Source organism: Narcine bancroftii, chromosome 7 (genome assembly GCF_036971445.1).
Source record: "Narcine bancroftii isolate sNarBan1 chromosome 7, sNarBan1.hap1, whole genome shotgun sequence".
Classification (NCBI taxonomy): domain Eukaryota; kingdom Metazoa; phylum Chordata; class Chondrichthyes; order Torpediniformes; family Narcinidae; genus Narcine; species Narcine bancroftii.
Window position 1 is genome coordinate 10,660,212 of NC_091475.1, and position 27,178 is coordinate 10,687,389.

At 39.3% G+C, this 27,178-nt stretch overlaps 2 protein-coding genes and 1 long non-coding RNA gene across 6 annotated transcripts in view; 2 read left to right on the forward strand and 1 right to left on the reverse strand.

The window, feature by feature from the left end:
• The window catches only part of LOC138738503 (protein SON-like), a 67,182-nt gene extending 61,403 nt beyond the window's left edge, over nt 1–5,779 (forward strand). For all 4 annotated transcript variants that reach the window (XM_069888811.1, XM_069888813.1, XM_069888814.1 and 1 more), the window contains 3 exons: nt 1,290–1,358; nt 1,633–1,748; nt 5,555–5,779. In XM_069888811.1, coding sequence (XP_069744912.1) covers nt 1,290–1,358; nt 1,633–1,748; nt 5,555–5,719 — 350 coding nt within the window. In that variant the 3' untranslated portion in view covers nt 5,720–5,779. The remainder of the gene's footprint in view (nt 1–1,289; nt 1,359–1,632; nt 1,749–5,554) is intronic.
• A 1,007-nt stretch (nt 5,780–6,786) lies between these two features.
• Nucleotides 6,787–24,682, reverse strand: LOC138738504 (protein downstream neighbor of son homolog). The gene is made up of 10 exons (XM_069888816.1): nt 24,235–24,682; nt 22,828–22,908; nt 18,108–18,305; nt 16,925–17,103; nt 15,894–16,072; nt 15,422–15,548; nt 14,844–14,939; nt 12,186–12,384; nt 10,957–11,169; nt 6,787–8,263 (listed from the first exon to the last, which is right to left on the reverse strand). Exons 1-10 carry the CDS (start codon nt 24,523–24,525, stop codon nt 8,126–8,128), a joined length of 1,701 nt encoding a protein of 566 aa, XP_069744917.1. The 5' UTR covers nt 24,526–24,682; the 3' UTR covers nt 6,787–8,125.
• A 455-nt stretch (nt 24,683–25,137) lies between these two features.
• The window catches only part of LOC138739771 (uncharacterized), a 120,577-nt gene continuing 118,536 nt past the window's right edge, over nt 25,138–27,178 (forward strand). The window contains exons 1-2 of the long non-coding RNA XR_011342406.1: nt 25,138–25,498; nt 26,890–27,007. This is a non-coding gene — a long non-coding RNA (uncharacterized lncRNA). The remainder of the gene's footprint in view (nt 25,499–26,889; nt 27,008–27,178) is intronic.

A 27,178-nucleotide genomic window follows, 5' to 3' on the forward strand; every position in this document is an offset into this window, starting at 1 on the left:
CATCATTCATACGTTAATTAATAACATTGTTTTGAATGAGTTAACCTAATGTTATACTTCAAATTTTGTTGATGACAGGTATACCGGGTGAGATTTTAAATGAGGGGAGGATGCAAAAGTAAGTCAGAAAAAGTTTACCATAATGTGGATAAATGTGAAGTTAACCACTTCAGTGGGGAAAAATGTGTATTATTTAAATGATGGTTGATTTAGAGAAAGAGAGAGATTCTTGGTTGTCGTTGAACATCAGTCACTGAAAGTAAATGTACAGGTTTATTAAGCTGTTAAGGAGGAAATAGTATGTGGCTTTCATAGCAAGAGGGTTGGAGTGCAGGGGCAAAAAGCTATCAAAGCTTGGTAAGACCACGCTTGGAAAATTGTGTAGTTTTGATCTTCTTGTATAACAAATGATCTACTTGTAGAGGTTTGCCCACTGATTTCTGGGATGTTGGGCCTGCTCTCTGAGGAGAGGTTAAGTTGCCAAGTTTTGTATCAAAGTCAACATCTTATATTCAGCTGACAATCTGTGGAATTTGAGCACTGTCCACTGATGTAGTTATGGTATTCCCCAACCACTACTTGCTATTCATTCCTCCTCTGGTACTCAGCACACCATCTTCTTAATCGTCTATTGAGATCTCAAGTTCAAACGTTTTGGAATCATGAGAAAAAATCTGCACTTCTCCTCGAAATCTGGTATTTCAGTGCAGATTAACCATTAAAAGATGTTTTGGAATCTGGAAGGAAGACAAGAGCCAGATAACTACTTAAAAGAAAAAAAAAAATTGCTTTTGAATGGGGATGGCTGGTTTGCTCTTGCAGTGTCGGCACCTACTCGATAGGCTTTATCATCTGTCATATGCCAAAACCCTTTTGTAATTCTGATTTAATTTGCTTTTGGGTCCACAAATCATTGTGACAAGCATATTGTTTCATGTATTTTCCATCAGGTTATGAGAACTCAGCCTAATACAGTAAAACTCCTGCTATTCGGAATTCAACGACTCGGCAAAAACAAAAGAGGAAAATAGGTTTAAAAAAAAATACAAGAGCTTAAAATTGGCATTCCTCGCCGTTAGTTTGCCAATCCATGCAACCACACAATCTCAAGCAACCAGAAAATGCATTTATCCAGCATCTCCTAATCTCCATTTTTGTCGGATACCAGGGGCTTTTCGGTACTTCAAATACTTGGCCAAGTTATGAATAAAAATCATGGTATCTTTAGATTTGTATCACAATATATTTATTCCTTGCACAAATTTACAGCCAACATTTGTGCCATTTAGGCCTGGTAGCAGAAGGGGAGAAAACTCAGAAGAAATTTGGAAATTTCCCCACACTGAAGGACCTATCAGGTACAGATATATATTCACAATATAATCCATTAAATCTTTGTTTTGCTGCATAATTTAAGCAGTAACTTCTCAAACAGGGTTACTATAAACCAATACAGAATAAAAGATACAATTTTTGTGATAATCAAATTTACAAAATTATATATTGGAAGGTACTAACATATTCCATTAATTTTTTTCTCAACGACTGGGATGGTTATAAAGGTTTTTTTTTAATTTTAAGAAGTTAATTACATGCTACAGTTCCATTATTTAACATTTGTTTAATCTTTAGGAAAGCACCCAGTTTCTGCTCTGATGGAAATATGTAACAAGAGAAAATGGCCACCACCTGATTTCTTGATGGTTCGTGACAGTGGCCCAGATCATTGCAAACATTTTTTGTTTAAGGTGAGTATATTAGATGCCATAATTAAACTCTTAAGGACATTGTTGGCAATATTTACTGAAGTACGTTTATTTCTTGTTTATACAACCAAACTACTGAGAGATACACTTGAAAGGATGGTTTGAGTCTCTGAATGGTGGTGAGGGAGGTGGTGTGGTCACAAGTGTGACACTTCTTGCAGGTCACAGAGGTAGGTACTAAGGGGATGATTAATGGAAAGAGACGAGTGTCATGGAGAAAGTGGCCCCTGGAGAGGGGAAGATGTGTCTGGTGGTGGGATCACATTGTAAGTGACAGAAATGGTGGGGTGGAAGGTGATGACAGGGGGAATCCTCACCTTGTTATGTCAAGGGGGCCAGGCTAGATGTGCGAGAAATGGAGGAGATAAGGGTGAGGGCTGAGTTGAAGGTGATAAAGGAGAAACCATGTTTTTTGAATGACATCTTGGGAAGTGTGTGTTGGTGAGAACTTTGGATCCAGTGATCATGGGTCCATTAGCTTCAACCTAAATATGGAAAGGGATAGGTCAGGTTCGAGGTTGAAGGTCTTTGAGTGGGGAAAGGCCAGATTTGAAGAATGAGAAGGGATTTGCAGAAAATTATATGGGCTGATCTTTTTTCTGGAAAGGGTGGAGATTTGGAGGGTATTTAAAGAAGAGATATTGAGAGTACAGGATCTTTATATACCAGTCAGATCGAAAGGAAAGGCCAAAAGTTCAAGGGAACCGTGGTTTTCTGGAAAAAATTAGGAAGTTGATTTGAGATAAGAGGGGGGCATATGCTAAATTTAAGAAGCAAAAAATGGATAAGATGTATGATTATTACATAGATTGCAGAAAAAACCTTAAGAAGGAAATTAGAAAGGCAAAAAGAAGGTATGAGGTGTCAATAGCTGATGAAGTAAAAGTGAATCCTCAGGGTTTTTCCAGATATGTGAATAGTAAAAGGGTTAAGGATAGAATAGGACCGCTGGAAAATGGGAGCGGTGAACTGTGCGAGGAACTGTATCAGATGGGAGAGATATTAAATGATTTTTTTCTCATCTGTGTTCACGAAAGAAAAGGACATGTGAGATAAATGAGGCAAATGGCTTAGTTATGGAAAAGATAAGGATTAGTAAAGAGAGGGTTTGGAGCTTCTAGGGTCAGTAAAAGTGGATAAGTCTCCTGGTCCTGATAGGATTTTCCCCAGGGCATTAAAGGTCAGGGAGCAAATAGCGGAGGCACTGTCTGTGATCTTTCAACGATCACTGGAGGAGGGGGTGATGCCGCGGGATTGGAGGGTTGCTAATGTAGTTCCATTGTTTAAAAAAGGCTCGAGGTGTCAGCCAAGTAATTATAGGGCTGTAAGTTTGACTTCTGTGTTGGGGAAAGTTATGGAAGGATTTCTTAGAGATGGTGTGTATAAATATCTGGATAGGCAGGGATTGATCAGGAGCACCCAGCATGGGTTTGTGAAGGGGAAGTCATGTTTGACGAACCTTGTTGAGTTTTTCGAAGAAGTGACAAGAAAGGTGGATGAAGGTAGGGTAGTTGATGTTGTCTATCTGGATTTTAGCAAAGCTTTTGATAAGGTTCCATATGAAAGGTTAGTAAGGAAGGTTCAGTCATTAGGGATTAATAGAAAAATAATAAGATGGGTTCAGAAGTGGCTGGAGGAGAGACAGCAAAAGGTCATGGTGGACAACTGTCAGGATGGAAGCTGTGACGAGCGGCGTGCCTCAAGGATCGGTGCTAGGTCCCGTTGTTCATAATTTATATTAATAATTTGGATGATGGGGTGGTTAACTGAGTAAATAAATATGCAGTTGATACAAAAATAGGGGGAGTGGTGGATAGCAAGGAAGGTTTTCAGGGATTTGGTTTGTCTGGAAAATTGGGCTGAAAGATGCCAGATGGAATTTAATGTAGAGAAGTGTGAGGTGCTTCATTTCGGAAAAAATAATCAAAATAGGACATATGTAGTAAAGGGGAGGACATTGGGGAATGCACAGGAACAAAGAGATCTTGGAGTTATGGTGCAACATTCCTTGAAGGTGGATTCCCATGTTGACAGGGTGGTTAAGAAGGAATTTGGTATGTTAGCCTTCATAAATTGTAGCATAGAGTATAGGAGCTGGGAAGTGATGCTGCGACTGTTTAAAGCGTTGGTAAGGCGAGGTTTGGAGTATTCTGTTCAGTTCTGGTCTCCAAATTATAGGAAGGATATAATAGATAAGGTGGAGAAGGTGCAGAGAAGATTTACAAGGATGTTGTCTGGCTGAAAATACCTAGAGTACAGAGAAAGATTGGTCTTTTATTCATTGGATCGTAGACGGTTGAGAGGGGATTTGATAAAAATTATGAAGGGAATAGATAGACTAGATGCAAGTAGACTATTCCCCCTGAGAGCAGGGGAGGTTGAAACAAGAGGACACAAGTTGAGGGTAAGGGGGCAAAATTGTGGGAGTTGGGCTTGTAGAAAATTTTTGTCTTCCAAGATGGAGACAGATCAAGAAAGGGTACAGTATTGCCAGAGATGGACCAAATGAATTTGAGGTCAGGGTGAAGGTTAGCAACAAAGTGGATAGATGACAAGCTGATCATGTGCGTGAGGCAACACCAATGTAGTCGTCATTGTAGCCGAAGAAGAGTTGAGGAGCCTTGTCTGTGCGGGCTTGAATATGGATAGCTCCACATAGCCACCCATGCCTCCTCTTTGACCTGTGGAAAGTGGAATGAGTTAAGAGAAGTTGTTGAGGGTGTTGTGGAAGGGACTGGTGGGTCTGTTGTTGAGAAAGAAACAAAGGGCTTTGAGACCTTTGGTGTGGGGGATGGAAGTGACTAGAGAGTGGACATCCAAAGTGAAAATGAGGCAGTTGAATTCAGGGAATTGGAGGGGATGTGAGGTATCATGGATGTAGGTGGGGAGGGAAAAGGAGTTGAGGTAAGATGATACCAGTTTGGTGACACAGGAGCATGCAGAAAAATAGGTGTACTGGGACAATTGAGTTTGTGCATTTTGGGTAGGAGGTAGAACTGGGCAAACAAACAATGAGTTTGAGGCGATACATGAGACAGTGGCTTGATTTTCAGTGGAGGGCAGGGAATCACAATGGTAGAATTGGGCACAGACCACAGAAAAAGTTTGGCATTATGGTGTGGGCAAAGGGGGATAAAGGTGAGGCCTCTACTAAGGTCAGAGCATTCAGTCTCTGAGGGAATAGTAAAGACCAAGCATGAGTCAGAGAGGTGCAGGTGAAATAGAGGGAATAGGGAAGGGCAAGGAGTGGTATAGGGGGATGAGGCTGGGATCTAGCAGTGTGGGAATTGGCGAGGGAGTTGATGTGGATGCCAGAACTGGGGTGTTCAGGTCCGGGGCTAAGTACCTGGGTTGGTGATGGGAACTTAAAATATAACTGTTTTAAATGAAGATGTAGCGATATGTACAGAATAACTTTTTTTCCCCAAATAGCTATTGGCTATGAAGCTAGATGATTGACAGGATGAAGCAACATCAAACTAGATAAAGCTTTGCATTCACATTGTTTGTTGAAAAGCAGGAACAGCGAAAATCAGAACTAGGCTTGTGAAAAACATGCTTTAACTCCAACAATTTTATGGACAAGAACTATATATTTTAGAGATGTTCTCCGTGTCTATAAAGAGTGGCTGATCATTTATAGAATGCATTGTGCTTTGTTTCATTTCTCATTTAATTTTTAAATGAGTGTAAACAAATGCATTTAACAATTTACTATAGTCATATTTAATTCATGCTTAAATATGAGACCAACTTTCTCATGCAGATGATGTACATTTCTGTGACAGGTGATGATCAACGGCACCGAATACAAGCCGAGCCTTGCCAGTCCCAACAAGAAACACGCCAAGGCCTCAGCAGCCACTATTGCCCTACGAGCTCTGGGACTTGTTCCAAAGGGTGGTGCTGCTTCAGCTACACATTTTAAGAATTCTTCAGCTGGCACTACATAATTATTTTCAACTACCTTAGCTTGTTTATTGATCCTGTAAATAAAAGATAATAATAGTAAATGCTTGTGGATTATTTTGAAAGTGACCTTTTCCAGAAATAAATGACTTTACGAATGAGACCTAGCTCTTGCTCCCTGCCAAACTGGGTCATTCTGGATGCCGCCCATTTCCCACAATCCTTGACGAACTCCATTTTTTCTTGATGAAGAGTTCTCATGTTGTATTCTGAGGCTTTATCTCCATACTGTCAGCATTTAAAGGCTTAAATATTTAAAAATTCTAGAAAGTAACAGCAAAAGAAAAGTGGGAAAATTGTGACCTGCTGTCCTGTGTTCACATGCTCTCCCTGGCTAGAACCAAAGCACATCACCTCTGTTACTGAATTATCATCAGATAACTAGCAAGTCATTGAGATTTGTTGAGTTGCAATAAGTTCCCTTTGAAACTGCCGGTTATTAAGTATACTCATTCAAATGTTTTAGACTGCGGTACAAGTAAATTCCAAATATTCCTCAGTAACAATTACTGTCAGTGCACATTAATGTTTCATGAAGTGTTCTGCAGCTGATCTCTCATGTCAGTGGAAGTACCACACACAAAAAGAATCGTATTAGTCAACTACAGCTTGCTAGGGCACACTGGTTTTGTTCAGCTCCCATCGAGTGAAGGGTTTTTAAGAATAATTTAAAAGCTAGTCACTGAATTGCTAGAAGAGTTGGTACATTATTTGTGAAATCAGTTATCTGGCACATGGATATGAGTGGCAATGAAAAATTAACAGAACAGTTGCACAAGATCTTGATTTATGAAAATCCCACCATTCAGACACCAAATTATCAGAAACTGTTGGCATTTCACCTTTATCCACAAATGGTAACCAGCTGTTCGTTCAGGATGTGGTTAGAGGTTTGAGTGACTTAAACTTTTACAGACTTACTTCTGCAATCAACTCAGCTGCCCTTGCCTTTTTATTATAGCCACAAACCTCTAAAAAGTCTAACAAATTTAGACCTGAATCTAACAGCCTATATAATGTTCGATATATTAATAAAAGCAAAATTGAAAAATAAAATTCAAAGCATTATTTTAATTAGATTAGAAATAAGTAGCACATGAGAAGTTGACAAACTTGTTTTGGTTATATGAAAGATTGGTTTCTTTAATACTTAATAAGGCTCTTTAAATTCTTGCTGCGATAGCAGAGCATAAGAAAGTGAAATAACATTCTCAATTCTGAACCTTGGACTTATCCTCAAATCTTATCAACTTAGAGCTTCTGAACAAAATCTGTTCAACGTCGATTGCTAAAGTAAAAACTAATATTTTTACAACCTTTTCCTTCTTTAAATGGCTTGATAATTAATTATTAAGCAGTCTGCTACAAACTGAAATATGCCTGCATCATATGCTATAATCAATTAACAGGCCAGGTCTAATTAAACCTCATCACTTAAAAGCCAAAATTAATTTACAGATAAAATACATTGAGCAAAAAAAACCAACATTTTAAGAAGAGTAAATTAAAAGCAGCTTCACAGTTGTTCATATCAGCATTTTCAGCCATTGCTGTGTCAGGGCAAATAAAAAGTAAATTCTGTATCCTGCCGATGTACAAAAATTTAATAAGCATGTAATTGATGAACAGAATTGGAGAGAACTAACATGCCAATAAAATGAGGTTGATGACCTAGTTTTGTATCTCATCAGTTTCATTATTTGATGAGGCAGATGTTTAAACTCAATACTGAGGTAGGAAATATTTTTTAGACTAGCATAAAACAGCCATGTGAAGGGCCCCATGCAAACAAATTACTATGCATTTCAGGCAGTTAAACGTGGGCATAGAACAAAATTATATTCAAGTCGTATCCAAATCAGGTAACTTAAATAATTTGAATATTTAACACCAGAGAAAAAAAAATACCTGCTCGCTGTTTATAATCTACAAAATAAAGTAATTGTGAAAATCTGGACATTTGTTCAATACAGATAATAGTTTTACTTTAAAAAGTCAAATAAAACCCATCAACTTCTACAGATCCAGAATTTTATTTGTTATCCTATATCTTGGCAGCATCTCATTTCCAGAAATCAGGAGTAAATTGACTATAGCATAATCTGACTATGAGGTGGGAAAAAATTCCCTTACATCAAATTATAAAATAGACTTTTCAAATAACCTCAAAAGTCTCAGCTCCACATAAAAAAAAACCCAAATGCATTGATCATATTCATTAAAAATAAATCTGATCCTTATGTACAGTATATTAATAAATAGGTTTGGCAATGTAGTTTATATGTTTTGGTCTCATTCAAAGTCTAAAATCCATTTGTAGCTTCTGCGCACCACTCATCAACTGAAAGGTTGAAAACAAAGTAAATTACAGCTTCTACTGAAATTTGTGTTCACAATTTCCATGTATATTTGTAGTCATTCATTTCTAGATGCTTTATGGAGAATTTTCCAATGGTTGGCTGTTGCATTAGTTGATTCAGAGTTTCTCGGTGTAGACCAAAATTAGATTGCTCACTTGAAGAATGGTCCTATTAAAACGAAAAGGAATTTGAATGGTCAACTCTTGTGCATTAATCAAAAGTAAATTGTCTCCATATTAATCTATGTAAAGGTGATGAGATAATTACACCATACACAACTGAATTTCCCACAAGTCATTCATTTAATTGAACATCTAAAATTTTCACAAACATTCCCAAAGCCAAATATCTTGTTAAACAAATGTCATGTACAATTAGCCCATATATTTGAATTAAAATAGATGAGGTAGATGGCCAAGAATACATTCATCAAAACATTTTTGATGTGTTAATTTTAATTGTTCAAGTGTTTAAACATTCAAAGTCAGTTAAAAATTTAAAACTGGGCTTGGCTTAACCATTGTTAAAAGTATCTGATACAAATAATGAGTAAAGATTAATAAAAGATGTATAACTGGTAACCTTCCACCATCACCCTCTTTCTTTTTTAATCTTTTTATTAATTTTCCACAAAAAAATACAGAAAATGTGAAAAATATCAACAATCAAGTACTTTCAAATTAATTCAACACTTCCATACATTGACAGTTACATTGAGTAATTAAAAAGTTAATGCATAAAACAAAAATCTAACTGATGAAAAAAACAAACAACCCAAAAAATAAAAACTGCTCAATCTCTTCTGATAGCAATTTCACAGTAAGTAGAAGAGATTCTTCCTGAGTAAACACAGCACACTTTTAGAAAAAACAAACTGGAAGTGGTTCAAATTTGTTTATTAGTTTGAGTCAAACAAAAATATTGAATAAATGTCACCAGGTTTTTTCAAAGTTAAGGGTAGTATCAAATGTCTGACTTCTAATTTTTTTCTAAATCTAAGCATGACATAATTGAGGAAAGAGGTCAGACTGCAATTTTCCATTTGAGTAATATAGCTCTTCTTGCCTTCAACGTTGAAAAGGCTTTGGGCTGAAGCAGGTGCAAAGTCTGATCCCAATACAGCTGTGATTAAGTTTGGCTGTAAATCTAGGTCCAACACTTTAGCTAAAGTTTCAAAAACACCTTGCCAAAAATTATTTAACTTTGTACGAGACCAAAACAGGAGTCAAAGTGGTCTCTTCAAATATTATTTTGGGTTACATAGGGGTACGTGTCAAGGTTGCCCCCTTATTATTCAACCTAGCTTTGGAACCCTTAATATCCATGGTATCTAGAGAGGGGAAAGAGTACCAAGTTTCATTATATGCAGATGATTTGTTGGTATACATCTGATTCTTTAAAAAAAATGGATTCCTTCTGTTATCTTTGCTTATTGAAATTAAATAAAAATGTAATTAATTACATTTATATGATCAATTACCATTTTAAAATTGTTAAAAATCAATTTATATAACTCAGTATAAAAATTATAAAAAACTTTAAGGATTTATACAAATATAATTATCTCCCTTTGATTGATTATGCTAAACAAACATTAATGAAATGGTCACCATTGATGTTGTCATTAGTAGGTCGAATGCAATTAAAATTATAATTTTAATGAATTTCTTATATACATTTCAAGCTATCCCAACTTTTGTCCCTAAAGTATTGTTTGACAAATTAGAGTCTAAAATATCTTATATGTGGAATAATAAAAGTTCTAGATTGGCTAAACCATTACTACAGAAAACAAAGATGATGGTTTGGCATTACCAAATTTCAGGTTTTATTACTGGGCAATTAATATATGATATATTACATGTTGGACTTTCTATTCTGGGGTGAATGATTTGCCCTTTGTGGGTGGAATTGGAGAAAAATTTGGTTAGAGGATACTCTAACTCCCCTATTTGGTACTTCTCTCCCCTTTGCATTATCTAAAGTAATATAAACAAGATTTTAATCCAATTCTCAGACATACATTAAGAATTTGGTTTCAATTTTGGAAGTTTTTTTTGTTTTAAATAATTTTGTTCTGTCCATTAAAATTTATACCAATTTTTAAAAAGAAAACATTATCTGACCAAGCTTTTACCCTATGGCAAGATAAAGGAATAATCAATTAAATGAAAAGTTAAATTTGCCTAAGATACATCTTTTAAGATATTTTCACATTAGGAGTTTGCTACACTCTTTCCCACCAAATTTTCCGATTGCCTTTTTAACCAATTTGATTGATGCCCTTCTTCAATTAAATCCTTCCCAAAAAGGACTGATCGCTAACATTTATAACAGGTTACTTAATTTACGTCCTATATCCAATGATAAAATTAATGGTGCTTGAGAACTGGAATTTGAGCAGCGACTTTCCGATTATTTTATGGGAAGGAATTTTTTGACTTGTCAATACTTCTTCAATTTGTACCTTTTACTCAGATTCAGTTCAAGGTCGTGCATAGGACAGATTGGCCTGTACTTTTCCTAATACAAGCCCGATTTATGATGGGTGTAAACCCTCTGCTTTCTTGCGTGAAGTCAATTTTCTACTCATTCTGCTATCTCACCTTTGATACAGCATAGGCTACCATGCAGAATCTTATCAAATGTCTCGCTGAAATCCATTTATACAACATCCACAGCTATATATCCTCATCAACAACCTTCTAGATCACATCTTCAAAAAATTACCAGATGCGAGGCATGACTAACCATTTGCAAATATTGTCTGCAGTAAAGCTTCAAAACCTGCCAGGAAGCTTTACTCAAATTTTGAAAGAATAAGCTTTTTTTTTTATAAAAAAGATAAAATTGTCCTTTACCTTGCCTTCTTGACATTCCAATTTGAGAGCTACATTAAACACCGACGTAGGCTCATGAGAGTGAAAGTTGGCTGTGAAGTTTCCTTTTTGTGCCGACTTCAGCATTAACGAAAGACTGTGTAGGGCATGAGGCATGATGGGACCCGTGATCTCAAGGCTGTGAGATTCCTTCATCCCAGAAGAATGTGGCATCTTAATGTTAGTACTTCTTGCCTAAATAAATGCAAAATTATTACTTTTGCACAAAAGTTATCTACAAAGTAAAGCCAGGCGTCAACTACTAATTTCAATACTAATATTTCCAAAAAAGAGAAAAAATACAATATTTTTAATGAAGAGCAAAAATAATTGATCTACAAAAATTTTGAAGATAATTGAAAAAGAACCCAAAGAGAATTTAAAAAAAACTTGTTTTAGTAGTTGAGACCTAATTGGTTCTAGAGAGGGATGCCATCAAATCCAATAACCATTGTGCATGTGTGGGAGGGACAACATCTTTCCACCGCAGCAAAACGGCCTCTAGCAATCATGAAGATGATTGCAATTAAAAATAGCAATTAAAGGGTTCGAAGAGTGATTTATATCAAGATAGTGTAGTAAATACCCCTTTCCAGTAGTTACAGAGGGAAGGACATAGGCAGAACATATGATTATAAAGTACTTTGTACACCTTTCACATTTAGAGGATACACTGGGGTAAAATCTAGCTAAATGAATGTTGGAATAGTGGGCCCTACAGACTACTTTAAACTGTAATAAGGAAAATCCGGCACAGTAAGTTGATGAATCTACATTTTTCAAAATGGCTCCCATGTATCTTCAGGAAACGGTTATTGAAAGTCATGTTCCCAAACTTTCTTAATGTTAGATCAAGAACTATCACTAAATCTTAAAAGGAGTTCATAAAAGGTTGAAAACAGTCCTTTCTGATTAGGTCTAAAAATATATACTTCCCAGATAAGATTAAAATCTATTTGTTTCAGATTGGCAGCTAAGGCAGGAAGGCAGGTTTAAAAATTACAAAGATCTCACTTTGTTTAATAATTTGGTCCAGGCCGGTTTTGTGAATAAACAATGTTTCTTGGGGAAAACCAGACTACACAAGGGGCCTGAAGTGAGATAAAGGCATGAGTAAAGAGAAAATCTAAAATGATCAAACTAACAGTAAGATTTACCACAATATTCCACTGCAGATGCATTTAATTTAAGAAAAAAAAATTACACATCACCTTTAATGTCTGCATCGTGGCTCCTCTGAAGGCAACAGGTGCCAAAAGTGTAGGTGGGAGTCCTGCCTGGGGTCCAGCACCAGCAACTATGCTCTTATTGTTTATAAGGAAGTTCAGCAAAGTGAATGTATGAGGGCCTTTTACTAATACAGCTGATTCAGGCTTGTGGTCTATTCGCACAAGGTTGTGTTCTTTACGACTGGATTTTAGCATTAAGGATAATCTATTTCAAATAATTTTTAATATCATTAAAGAAAACTCGACAAATACTTACAAAGAAAATTATAAAAACAATTGAGTTATAACACGCTTTCATCTAGGACTTGGACTTTATAATTTTTGACTCTTTGGCTTGGCTTCGCGGACAAAGATTTATGGAGGGGTATGTCCAGGTCTGCTGCAGGCTCGTTGGTGACTGACAAGTCCGATGCGGGACAGGCAGACACGGTTGCAGCGGCTGCAGGGGAAAATTGGTGGGTTGGGTGTTGGGTTTTTCCTCCTTTGCCTTTTGTCAGTGAGGTGGGCTCTGCGGACTTCTTCAAAGGAGGTTGCTGCCCGCCAAACTGGGAGGCGCCAAGATGCACGGTTTGAGGCGTTATCAGCCCACTGGCAGTGGTCAATGTGGCAGGCTCCAAGAGATTTCTTTAAGCAGTCCTTGTACCTCTTCTTTGGTGCACCTCTGTCTCGGTGGCCAGTGGAGAGCTCGCCCTAGAACACGATCTTGGGAAGGCGATGGTCCTCCATTCTGGAGACGTGACCCACCCAGCACAAAAACAAAGGCAAGAAATTTTTGACTAACGATGTGCAAAAAGTAGAATTTGTAGGTTGTGGACAAAACAGATAATGCATTAAAAATTTAACAGAACTAAAACCGAAAAATACAAGACAAGATGGCAAGAACAAAGCAGATCACATTTTTCAAAATATTTTTCTAGAAAAGAATTAGTGTAAAGGATTGAAATGTTATACACCTTTTCAAGTAACTGCTACTGGCAAAGGTTTCAGAGTTGACAATACAAAAATTCCCAGAGTACATTGACATAATTCAAGATGACACAAGGCCTATTTCACTATCTTAATTATTCCTGCATTCTACCCTCTACCCTTTCCTCAGACCTTTGATTGTGGTTCTGGCTCATTTTCTCCCACTTCCATCTAACAGATATATCGGTTTTTAAAATATACAAAAATCAACACAGGAAGTTGGCGAAGTTTGATTGGGGACACTACAACTATAAAAGAGCAGGAAGGAGCTAGGCCTTCAAAACTATCAGCCTGTATAAGAGATTCCTAGACAGGCACATGGATGGAAGAAAAATAGAGGGGTACAGGGAAGGGCTTTTTTTTTAAAAAGGAATATACGAGTTGGCACAACATCGAGGGCCAAAGGGCCTGCATAGTGCTGTAGTGTTCAATATTGATTGCTGGGTTAATGGGTAGCATATTTCACACCCACAAAATTCTCAATATAATTTTGCAATCACAGCATATGTATAAACAGCAGAAAAATTAAATAATTTTGTGGGTTACATTTTGCCTGAAAAATCAGTTAAAGTGTCAATGCAAAGGGTTACATAATCATTACAACATTAAAAAGAATTAGCCAAGTATTTTATAGGAAAGTCAAAGAAGAGATAATTAGGGTATTCTTGTTTTGGTATCGGGCTATGTGGATATACACAGAATACAACAGTGGACGATAACTCACAATAATACTTTGTGTAACTCTTGACAAATCAGTTTTACTTCCTTTCAGTGTTAAGATCCTCTTCTCCTCCATGGTATTAATTGTATTAGACACAGGATTGCCAATTTCCAAATACTTATGCCATTGATGCTCCTCCAAAACATATTGGTAACCAAGTGAACATATCAATGCTGCAACTTAACACATACCAATCCCTTCTTAAAATGGACCAGAAATATTAAATCCCTTGAATACATAACCATAAACTGTAACATTACTGTTTATTGTATTCACTGGGGATTCCCTGTAGTCTGTAGGCCACCAGTAGTAAATAACAATGTTTTAATAAAACATCAAAATGCATTGAACTGCATAAGTTCACTGTGAGTTGGAATTGCAAGCAGTTCAGCTAACAAATGTTAACATTTTATATGCTCCAGAATACATCTCACTTATAAACTCTGAAGGTCACTTCATAAAACTCACTGATGTGAAAGAGGCAATGTAATTAAAGTGGCTTGCAGCATTGCACCAACACACTTTTCCCCTATAAATATCATACATACAGAATTGCTACTTTATAAATCAAAGAGCACAGTGTAGATCAACCATTCTCCAAATTTTTTTTTGTCTTTGGACCCCCCTTAGGACTTTGCTCAAAGTTTACACGCCCTGTGAAGTAATCAAGTTTATTTGGTTTCTTCTGTACTTCTTGCCTACTGACTATCTAAAACACAAAGTATATTTTATGATTTCAGCCAGTGCCCCCCCCCCCCCTGAAATGGACTGTAGCCCCCAGGGGGGACCACCCGCCCCTGGTGAAAATGATGCGATTGCTACAAAGCTGTAGTATTTAGCTAACAATTCAGAACAAACTAAAATAGTAGATATTAAACATTGTGGCATCTTCAAATCAGTCAGGTTGAAATTGTGTCACTTCATTCACCGAGAATACAAGATTAAAAGGATACAATTTAATGGACATAGAATTAAGTTTTTTGATATTGTCCTGTACGCCCATGTCTTTCAGCCAAGAAATTCCACCATCGTTGTCGTCCTCTTCACCACTGCCAACATTAAAAAATGTTTTATGCTCATTAAACATTCATAATGGTAGATTAAAGGAATTATATAGCTTCCATAGAATTAATATCCTTTTTAGTTTTCATTTCAGAATGATCAAAATATACAAATAAATGTGTCAAAAAGCAACTTAAAAATCTGCAGCAAAAAGGCAACCTGCTGAAGGAAACTCAGCAGGTCAAACCGCATCAGTGGGACAAAATGAATGGTCGATTTTTCAGATTGGATTCCTTCACTGTCTTGAACTTCTTCATCAGGCATAAGAATATTTTTGTAGCAGCCTACACGTCTCATAGTTGGGTGATTTGTAAAATTAATGCCATGATAGTCAATAGTTAATAGCATTCCCTGGCTGCCTCTTCAAGTAGCCTTAAAAAAAAATCACATGGCTCTCTTTCAATCAAAGCATTAAGTTTTCTTGTATTACAAAATTCACTTTTCCAAGATATCCACAAGATAGACTTACTTCTGAACATCTAAGATTTCTTCATGCTTTTCAGTGTTTGAACGATGTGCTCCCAAATCTGGAGTTACACTTTTTTTTGTCTTATCATTTCTACCATCCTCCATTAAGGGCAAGGAAAAGGTGATCCCTGTGCAAAGATAAAACACAATTAAAAAAAACCCTTAAAGAGGAATCTAATGAAGGCACCCACTTTCTTTTCAACAGATATATTGCAAAGCATGATACAACTACAGTATCAATAAGATACAAATGGATTTATGATCCAGTTGAATGAAGGTTGATATTCAGAAGCTACAATATGAAGTAATATTAGCACTGTTAAAATTCACCCAAAATATCCAGATGAAGATATTTTTGATTTAAAAAATAGAATCACTAGAATTCAACTGATTAGGAATTGACCTCATTTCTACTCCCACCAACTACAATAATCTAGTTACAGATGATTAAGTTTGAAAACGTAGCGTCTTACCTTCATCTTTCATAGCTTCTCGGAGACCCCTTGTTGTAGGGGAAATAATGGCTGCAAGGACATCACTTCCTGCTATTCCAGCTGCCCGGAACAGCACAGTGAATTGATATGTGCACAAGTAGAAATAAGGGCAAAGTTTGGCTCGCAGTAAATTGTACAACGAACTAAAACTGAGTGACCTGGAAAAGTGAACAAAAAGGAATCATGCGAAGTGAGTTAAAAGTATTGTTTCATTTCTAGATTATCTTTTGTCTTTGGAGATATTAACCTTGAGATCAGATTCTCTAAGAGTTGGATTCATGTGGCATTATTCCAAAAGGCAATCAATCATACACAAGCTTTACAGTGGGATACATTTACAATAATGTTATGGCATTAAATGCAACAGACAATTTGGACAAAACTTTCAAGTGGTAAATAAAACAAAAGATTCAGTTTAAAAACAAAACCTACTTGAGAAACTCAGAGGGTTGAGTAGCATCAATGGGAGAATAAGAGTCGTTTATGCTTCAGGTCTGAACCATTCATCAAGAGCGGTCCTGATAAAGGGTTCTGGCCTGAAATGTCAACAATTCTTTTCTCTCACTGATACTTCTTGACCATCAGAGTTTCTCTATAAGATTGCTCCTTTGATTCAGATTCCAGCATCTGCAGTTTCATCTCCTAAAGATCCATGTAATCTGTTTTCTTGGATGAAAGAATAACACTGACCAGGATAGAATTGAGCCATGGGTCTCCACAAGTAAGCAGTTACATTTAAATCTTATTTTTAAAAAATCACGAAAGCAATTCCTCTTCAGTACTGAAGATAATGCTTATTCAGCACAGAAATTTACAATTTATAAGAGGGTCATTTGATCTACTATGTTTCTAATAATGAAAACTGTTAAGCATTATCATTTCAAATTTAAAGCCGATTCTGCAAGTCTGTTAACGTAATTTGGAAATTCATGGCAAAATAGTTATTGTTGGCATTTTACTCCTTTTGTCAATTTTGTTTTTAACGTGAAAATAAAAAGTAACCAACGTACCATTCACTCATTAGCATTTGTTGGAGTTCTTCATCTTGTGCCCATGGATTATTTTTGCCAGCCATTCTTCGTTCAGCACCTATTCGAGGAAAAAGTGATAGCCATGGCAGAGAGGGGTGGAGCCAATATACAAGATTCTGCTGGAAGGCACACCGCAAGTCTGTGCATGAACTTGGGTCCTACACAAGAGAAAAAGGTTTGCGGTCATTGAGAAATTAGAACTTACATTCTAGATGAACACCCTTCATTTGAATATCTTTGAATTTCTCTTTAAATTAAGCAAATACATGAATATGCTGTTCCTATGGAATTCTAACCCATCCATCTTTTTCTCTTTTCTTTAGCTTGGCTTCGCGGACGAAGATTTATGGAGGGGTAAATGTCCACGTCAGCTGCAGGCTCGTTTGTGGCTGAAAAGTCCGATGCGGGACAGGCAGACACGGTTGCAGCGGTTGCAAGGGAAAATTGGTTGGTTGGGGTTGGGTTTTTCCTCCTTTGGCTTTTGTCAGTGAGGTGGGCTCTGCGGTCTTCTTCAAAGGAGGTTGCTGCCCTCCGAACTGTGAGGCGCCAAGATGCACGGTTTGAGGCGATATCAGCCCATTGGTGGTGGTCAATGTGGCAGGCACCAAGACGCCACTTTAGTTGCCCATTCAGAGCCAGCTCTTCAGCGCTTGGCGTCCTGTTTTGCGGAAACTGCCAAAATGTTTGGCCAGGAAGTCAGCCTGAAGAAAACTGAGGTCCTCCATCAGCCAGCTCCCCACCATGACTACCAGCCCCCCCCACATCTCCATCAGGCACACAAAACTCAAAACGGTCAACCAGTTTACCTATCTCAGCTGCACCATTTCATCGGATGCAAGGATCGACAACAGACTCCCCAAGGCAAATAGCGCATCCATCTTTTAATGTTCTTTTTAAAACACACAATTCAGTTCAGGATCTACACCACTGCATTTTATTTCTGATTAATTGCCTACAAGACAATGTTGCCAAACTACCTCAAGTTTTTATGAAAATGAAAAAGAAAATCAACTAGATTTACACAAAATCTGACCGGGATGGTCTACCCACCTTCTACATCAAAGAAAAATAGACCTGACAAGCTTCAAACTTCAAATGTGTTCAATAATTTCATTGCAGCAAAAATGTACAAGGATGAGATGACAAATAATTCATTTAATACCTCAATATACAAAGGGAAATCAACTCTTGAGGAATGGCAGTGTTGCATTAATCCTTTTGCTTCTTCAGATGCTTTCAGTGGACCTGTCCAAGTAAAAGGATGAGGGGATGTAAAAAGACCTCTCGTTTTAACACTCCAGTCAGCAGGGAAATCTTTGGATAAAGTGCATTCAGGTAGAGCTTGAGAGGACTGTAAATTCTGCAAATCAAAACCACAAGAAAAATTATCGAGACTTGTCAATTACAGCCCACATTAAAAAAAGCAAGATCTGCCCAATACAAGTTTTCACCACTCTCACTTTTTTTTTGAGGAAAAAAAAAATCAGTTCTACGCTACTTGAAAGATGATGCACTAAATGATTTCACTATAAGGAGAACCAATTGGATTTTAAGTCATAGGAATAGAAATAGGCTATTCAGCCCATCAAGTCTGACAATTTTATTCCAAAACTATTGTCTCTTCAATTTTCTTTTCTTCAATGATTATTAGCATCAAATTTCACAGACCTGATAGCATTCAAAATAGTCTTTGTTATACAAATACCATTACAACATCAATATTTTAAAAAAGTTCCTGACATTCAACGTCTTAGCTCATAAAAGGAATATTATCTATGTAACGATTATCCACTAAATGCCAGTATGGATTGAAGGCCAGTTATAATATAATGGAGCTTTAATAAAGTAATGTTGCCTGTGTTATGAGATTCTTCCTTTCATATGTCTGTCAGGTTGGAGGCCGGTGACCAGTGGTGTGCCTCAAGGATCTGTATTGGACCCATTGTTGTTCGTTATATACATTAATGATCTAGATGATGGGGTGGTGAATTGGATTAGTAAATATGCAGACGATACTAAGATAGGTGGAATAGTGGATAATGAAGAAGGTTTTCAAGGATTGCAGAGGGATTTGGGCTGCTTAGAAAAGTGGGCTGAAAAATGGCAGATGGAATTTAATGCTGATAAGTGTGAGGTGCTTCATTTTGGTAAGAAGAATTAGAACAGGACATACGTGGTAAATGGGAGAGCATTGATGAATACAGAAGAGCAGAAAGATTTAGGTGTAACGGTACATCGTTCCCTGAAGGTAGAAACTCACGTGAATAGGGTGGTGAAGAAGGCTTTTAGTATGCTGGCCTTTATCAATCATTGCATGGAATATAGGAGTTTGGAGATGATGTTGAGATTGTATAAGACGTTAGTGTGGCCTAATTTGGAGTTCTGTGTGCAGTTCTGGTCGCCTAATTATAGGAAGGATATAAACAGAGTGGAGAGAGTGCAGAGAAGGTTTACCAGAATGTTACCTGGGTTTAAGCATCTAGAGTATAGGGAGAGATTGGGCAGATTAGGTCTTTATTCTTTGGAGCGTAGAAGGTTGAGAGGGGATTTGATAGAAGTATTTAAGATTATGGAAGGGATAGACAGAGTGGATGTGGATAGACTATTTCCGTTAAGAGGAGGAAAGATTAAAACAAGAGAACATGAGTTAAGAATAAAGGGGCAGAGGTTTAGAGGTAACATGAGGGGGAACTTCTTTACTCAGAGAGTGGTAGACGTGTGGAATGAGCTTCCGGGAGAAATAGTGGCGGCGGAGTCAATTGTATTATTTAAGAAAAGGTTGGACAGGTATATGGATGAGAAGAAGATGGAGGGTTATGGGCACTGTGCAGGGAGGTGGGACTAGAGAGGGGTGTTTGGCTCGGTGCGGACTAGAAGGGCCTAATGGCCTGTTATATAGCTGTTTAATTGCTCACTACCTTCATGACCAGATGAAATAGGACTAGAGAGTTTAAAGCGATCAATGAGTTGACCTTGCTTTATTACATCCTTCTGCTCTTTTTATTGAGCCAGGGTTGATCCCTTAGTGTGACAGTAAGGAAGACCTAGAAATATGCCAGGCCATGAAATTACAGTAATGGAAGATTTAAACCATGTTTTTTACTTCTGCAGCTGCAAGGCTGAGAACCTGTTTGTTTTTTTTAAGAATCAAATCAGACATAATCTAATTTACACCATGAGGCCCAGGATGCATATGAACCAGTAGACATTATGCAACTTCCACCATGAGGCCCAGAAGATGCAGTTTTCTTTTGTAGGTCAGCAGACCTTGAAGATAATTAAATCATTTGTTCAAAGAGATAAGATCTGAAAGTAAACAACTTTTGGGTAATATAAGCCATGGTCCCACTGCTGAAGTTTGAGAGTCTCCAAAAGGTGGCAACATCTCTCAGCAAGAAGCTAACGTCCCAGTCGAGGGAGGTAGAGAAGCTGCTACCAGCGCCCAGACAACCTACTACAAGTGTGCAGTTGTCGCCTCGCTTCGGCAGTTGGGACCAGTCCAGGCATCGATAAGTATAATTGGGAAGGGCTTGCATATTGTAGTGTGAATTCAGCTTTAGATTTAGTAATAAAGCCTTGTATAAACTGAAGTGCTCTCGGTGCGTGTCTATTTTCTTTCGGTCGCTCAAACACTGTGACCCATCTAAAACGAACAAAATGAGAGGTACAAGTTTACCCAGGACAGGCATAAATTCCTGTTGTTGCTGGTAATCCAAAGCTCATCATAGATGTAAAACACAAAAGTCTGCAAGCACGGTGGTTGAAGTTAAAAGCACAATGCGGGAGAAACTCATGGGGTCAAACAGTGTACTTTATAATGGCAAAAAGGCAGTATAGTTGGCATACCGGTTATCACATCTTTACAGCACCAGTGATCAGGACCAGGGTCTGAATCCTGCACTGTCCAGAAGGAGTTTGTATATTCTCCCCGTGTCTACGTGGGTTTTCCCCCTAGGGGCTCCAGTTTCCCCCCACTGTTCAAAACATATTGGGGGTATAAGCAAATTGAGTGTAAATTACTTTTATCTGCTGTAAGGCGGACAGATTCACCATCAGCAGAAATAGCCTGGAGAAAAAGAAGCAAGAGAGTCCCCAAGTGTCTGTCAATTTGCCTCCAGCACTGCTGCAGACCCCAGAGCTGCTCAGGAGTCCAGTCCAGGCTATTGGCAACCCAAGCTCCAGATCAGAACCTCCGACACCATCAGGAAACCCCCAGCACCCTGATTCCAATGGCTGGCACCCCTACAGCCAGTCTCCATCTATCCACTGCCCAGCGTGAATCCCTCAACCACAGTTGCAAGCATCCACGTGGATTCCTTGCCTCAAGTCGCCAACAGCACCCGTCTGTGTGTTCTTCAGCTCCAGAACCCCTCAATGGTTCACTGCCGTGGTCACCAGCATGTCCTCTACTTCTCCCTCTCAAAATGGGAGCGTTCTCCCCACTTTCTGGTGCTCTGCACCAGTCCTCCACTCCTCCAGAGTCTGTGAGCTCTCGTGACCGCTGTTAATCAGCCAGCACCATCTTGGGTACAGATCCTGCTGTCGCAGAATCTTCAAATAAAACCACCGTTGACTCTATTAATAGGCCGTCCAAAGCCTGCGTGGAACTGTCAAGCTGACAAAATCATGAAGTGCAACGTGTCATTGAAAATTCATTCTCTACCTTCGCACTTGGACGTCTTCCCAGCTGATCTCAGTGCGGAGGAGCGATGAACATGGTGAAAGCTTTCACCAGGACATTGCAACCATGGAAAAGTGGTATCAAGACAACTGTTGGCTGACTATTGTTGGGCACTGACGCAAGAAGCATCAGTTGCTGAGTACAAATGAAAATCAGTGGAAAAACATTTTTAGGTCACTTGAACTAACACAATGTGTCAGCAATCATTATGCGATTAAACATGTTAAATTCAATAAAAGTTAATCTTCCAACTTCCTACGTGATACAACAAATCTGAAATTATCTTTTGTGTTCAGCTTGAACCCGTCCATCATGATACCCAATATTTTTTTCAGGAAGCAAACCTTTTGGGGAAAAAAAATTGACCAGTGTTATCAATCTTTATTACTTTTATTGGTTCATCCTCTCTGTGGGTGCTTCAGACTTTTAAATCTTTCCATCTGTTTAATATAGTGGTACTGAAAGATGAAATCATATACATTTGTACTTTGTACTCATACAGGGGTTAAACAGCCTGTTAAAGGAGCTGACGGTGTTACTTTTTAAAAATCCTGCAACAACGGAGCTCTGTGCCCAAGATTGCTGCACCTGTGCTGGGCAGAGTACCATAAGTGGCTGCCTACTTCAGAGGAGGAGCAGATTGGCATACCAGAAACGGGGAGAACATCCCCGCTGCAAAGGAGCAGCTTGAGAGATGACCCTACAGGGAAGGTGATCACGGCAACAAACCAGCGAGGTGCTCAACAGCTGAAGGGCCCACTTAAGCTGCGGGTTGCTGGAGACTGGCTCTGGTGAACCAGATATTGTAACCGGGATTCTATCAGGTGCCAAGGGCAAGAAGGGCTCTTGAAGGGCTTCAAGCCCTGAAAGCTTCCTGATTGTATTGGAGGCTTGGATCTGGAACTCGGGTTGCCAATGGTTTGAACTGGAGTCTATGCGGCTGCAGAGGTTGTGGGAATACTGGAGGCAAATCCAGATACCGTTTCTCTGAAGAGACTCCCTTTTGCTTTACTTTCTCCCATTGTTAGGGGCATTGGACATTGCTCATGGTGACTCTCTTTGCCTTACAGCAGATAAAAGCTGATGTCTATCATGTATATTACATTTTTAAAGCATTATTATGTGACAATAAAAGGAACCTTTGAACTTTTCTAGTTTCACCTAATTAAAAAAAAATATTTTGTTTTTTACAAAACCTTACTTTAATTGGCAGAGGAAATGGTGGCTCTTGGGAAATAAACTTTGCTTCCCACATGGAATCTTCACCTCTGATAGAAGAGACCTATTTAGACCAATATAAAAGCAAACAAGTTTAGATAAATAAAATCTTAAGAAACATTAAAATATGCAATTGGGTGGCAAGAGGCCAGAATACAAATAAATTACCCAAAATTAATTCAGATCATTAATGGTCATTAATGGATTTTCCATGACATGGCTCTTGACTTGTTTTGCTTGTGTGGCTATCGCATTTCAGGTTAAAATTGTGATGTAGGATAGATTCAATTTTTCAGAAAGAGAAAATACTGGATTATCTTCAATAATCATAGCTTTATGTATTTGTTAAGTGACACAAATAGGAATAGCAGTGTTAACTTTCAGCTGAAGCATTATATTTTCTTAAGGTTTTTAAAATTATACTGAAATTGTTTTGTGTGTGCATTGGCAAATCAAGTGCTAAATCCTACGCTCCTGAAGCAAAATGCGACATGCTGACACTCCAACACAGTATTTTAAACCAAACAGCAATCTCACCTTTCAGATGAGATGTTAAACATTCTACATTTACAGGTGGATGCAAAGGATCCCATGACAACTTTTTTTTAACTATAAGGGAAGTGAAACATAATGCCCTGACCAATACGTATAGCCAATTTTAGGCCACCAGCAAATTGGAGAAGCACCATATATTCTACCTCAGCAGTCACCAACTAGACAGTATCAAGATTGACTTCTCCAATTTCTGTCTTGGCAATATTATGGTCATTTTAATTGGTATCGTTGCTGGTGTATGATATGCGTGGCTGCAGGAAGAACTTCAGTGTATTTATAACACTGAATGTCTTTGACAATAAACTCTCTTCAGTGTTGCTAGTTGCACATTTTTCAGGTGCTCTGTTAATCTCCTGCAACAGGGCATTATAAACAATCAGCTAGAATTCAAGCGATCAATTGCAAACTATTTTCAAAATACATGAGGACATTGGTATTGCAGATATGGATGTAGAGACCAAAATCCAGATTGTTCATTTATGATCACAAAGTCTGGAACTCCAGGTTATTTTGCAGTCACAAAATGTATTGGTGGCAAAAGTAAAGCTTGCAACAAATATCTTGTCAGACACATTTCTGGTTTAAAAATTCCATGTGCATATCTGGACTATCATCAAACAGCAGGTATTTGCTGGTGGCTGCAGCAATGTATTTATTGCTAAATTGTTTCCTGATGGAAACCATTGCCAGGTCAGGTAGCAAGAGTGCGAAATACAATCTGCCACGGTCATCCAGATGTTTAATGCAATAAATGACTAAATGAAGATTGAAGAAAAATACAATAAACTCTCATGCTGTACGTCCTGCTTTACATTTAAATCAGAGGGGTGGGTACCTGAGGATGCCTTTTGCTGTGTGGCTTCTCCTCGGCAGGTCGCCCAGCCCCAGGGCTCGGGCTCCCCTCTGGTAACCTGAGGGTGTTGGCGATGTTGGCGAACGGGTTCCTCCTGCACCTCTTGCGCTGCTGGCGGGGGCTGCCGTGGTCGGCCTTCTTGGCCGGGGAAGTGAGCGGCGGCTCCGAGGGAAGGTGACCGGTGAAGGTGCGGGCCCGCTTCCTGGACAGCCGCAGCACCTCCGCGGGCTTCTTGAAGCTGGGCGAGTAGCCGGCGACCTGCTCGGTGGCCATTGCGGCAATGCCGGGCGGACTGCGGGGGATCCCTCCCTCCCTGATACCGGGCGATCCCTCCCTCCCTGATACGGGGGGATCCCTCCCTCCCTGATACCGGGGGATCCCTCTCTCTCCCTCCCTGATACCGGGGGATCCCTCTCTCTCCCTCCCTGATACCGGGGGATCCCTCCCTCCCTGATACCGGGCGATCCCTCCCTGATACCGGGCGATCCCTCCCTCCCTGATACCGGGGGATCCCTCTATCTCCCTCCCTGATACCGGGGGATCCCTCTCTCCCTCCCTCCCTGATACTGGGCGATCCCTCCCTCCCTGATACTGGGCGATCCCTCCCTCCCGGATACTGGGCGATCCCTCCCTCCCGGATACCGGGGACCCCCCTCCCTCCCGGACACCGGGGACCCCCCTCCCTCCCGGACACCGGGGACCCCCCTCCCTCCCGGACACCGGGGACCCCCCTCCCTCCCGGATACCGGGGACCCCCCTCCCTCCCGGATACCGGGGACCCCCCTCCCTCCCGGATACCGGGGACCCCCCTCCCTCCCGGATACCGGGGACCCCCCTCCCTCCCGGATACCGGGGACCCCCCCCGGCCGCCTCCCTGATGCCTTCCTGCGCCTGAGCCGCGAGTTGTTTGATGACGCCCTCCTCCCGCCTGACTCGGGAGAGCTGATTTAAAACGATGGGGTTTTTTACGCTCCCCGCCCGTCTCTTTCTCGTTCACCCTCTCTCCGAGTTGAAAAATTTCGCGCGAGTTCCCCTTGGAACGAATTCCCGCCGAGTCAGTGCGCATGTGCAGCGAGGGGCGGGGGGGCGGATGGGCGGTCTGGAGTGGCTGCGCATGCGCGGTCTGGAGTGCCTGCGCATGCGCCCAGGGCTGAGCCGGCGGACAGCTGAAAGTTGAACAAGTTTGTTAATTAATTTATGAGTTGATGAATCAGCTGTAATAAAGCTGACAACTTTATTAAACCAGGTAACCAAGAAACTGAATGGTCATAATTGTTTGAAATTATAACTTTTCATTGTGTATAGTTTTAAATTTTCATATGCATTAAGTTTTATTATATGGATTTATTTCCTTTTTAAAGAAAATGCATATATTATCATTGAATATAGAACAGGACAGGCCCTTTGGCCCTCAATGTTATGCCAACACATATATTCCTTAAAAAAAATACTCAACCCTCCCTACCCCATAACCCTCTACTTTTCTTCCATCCATGTCCCTGACTAAGAATCTCTTCAATACCCCTAATGTTTCAGCCTCCTCCACCATCCCTGGCAAGGCATTTGAGGCAACTCTCTGCATTAAAAAAAACTTAGGCTGATGTCTCCCCTAAACTTCCCTCCCTTCACTTTGTACATATGCCCTCTGGTGTTTGCTATTCCTGCCCTGGGAAACAGGCGTGGGCTTCCACCCTATCTATGCCTCTCATTGCATTAAAAATATATTGTAACAAGTGGTATAATTCTTGTTGTCTCAAGATCTTGACGTCTGAGAGTGAGTGCCTTCAATAAAGGATGTTCTGCTATTCTATATTGGTTTATTTGATTATGAAAATAGTAATGTTAATTAAACTAACATGGACATGGCCTGTAATGAACAATGACCACATAATCAGCATGCTTCCACAAAATGTGTTCTAGATTCCTGTGGCCTTTTGTTGTATACGACATAATGGGACGTGGCTTCCATCAACGTGAGCAGTAAGGGAACCAGAAGTAAGGGCCTAATCACTGTCCCTCTGTAATGATATGGTTGTCTGTACCGGCTGGCCTGCCCTACTGATGACATCCTTTCATAGACTCCTTCCTGGACTCCTCTCATGTGACCCAGGCCATAAAGGTCGAGTACCCTCTTCCTCTCATCATTTCCCTAGCTTTAACCCGGGCCAGCAATCTCTAGTGTAATAAAGCCTATCGTTCCCCTCAGTCTTTGTCTGTGCATTACTGGGGCCACTGGTGGCACCCAACACCCTTAAAACAACAAATAATCCTTACCACTTTCCTTACACTTAACCCCTGACCACTGCCTTCCATCAGTTCAGATTTATGAGCCTTGTGAGCGGTGTGGCATTCCATAAACTGGCCAGAAAGGTTTTATTTCCACCTGTCTACGAATTGTGTTTTAAAAAAAATTAAAGTAAAATCTGAATCGCTTATTAAATAAAAGATATTAATTACAAAATCCCAATATTATGAAATATAATCTGGCCTTCTATATTGACTTTGAAGAGAAATTATTCTAAGAAACCAGAAGAACTTGTAGATATATATTTTTAAGATGCTAAAGGTTTAAATACCTTTACTAATTAAATGGTTAAAGCTCGTAAATTGTTTTTCATTTTGATAACTTTTGAATAGACACCAAGCAAATGTATGGTCCTATCAACATTGGGCATGGGATTTGAACCCCGGTCCTGATCGCTGGCGCCATAATGACGTTGCACTAACCACTACACCAACTGTGTCACCCAGATTGGTGAGTAAATTCCAATGTTTCCTTGCGCTTCAATAAATGTAGCCCCATAACATTAATTTCATTGCCTAAGAAGATTACCTGAAAGGGGATGAAATGTGAAATACAATTTTAAAAATTAATATTTTTAATGCAATACTTCGGAAAATCTGTCAATTATATCTCCAAGTCATT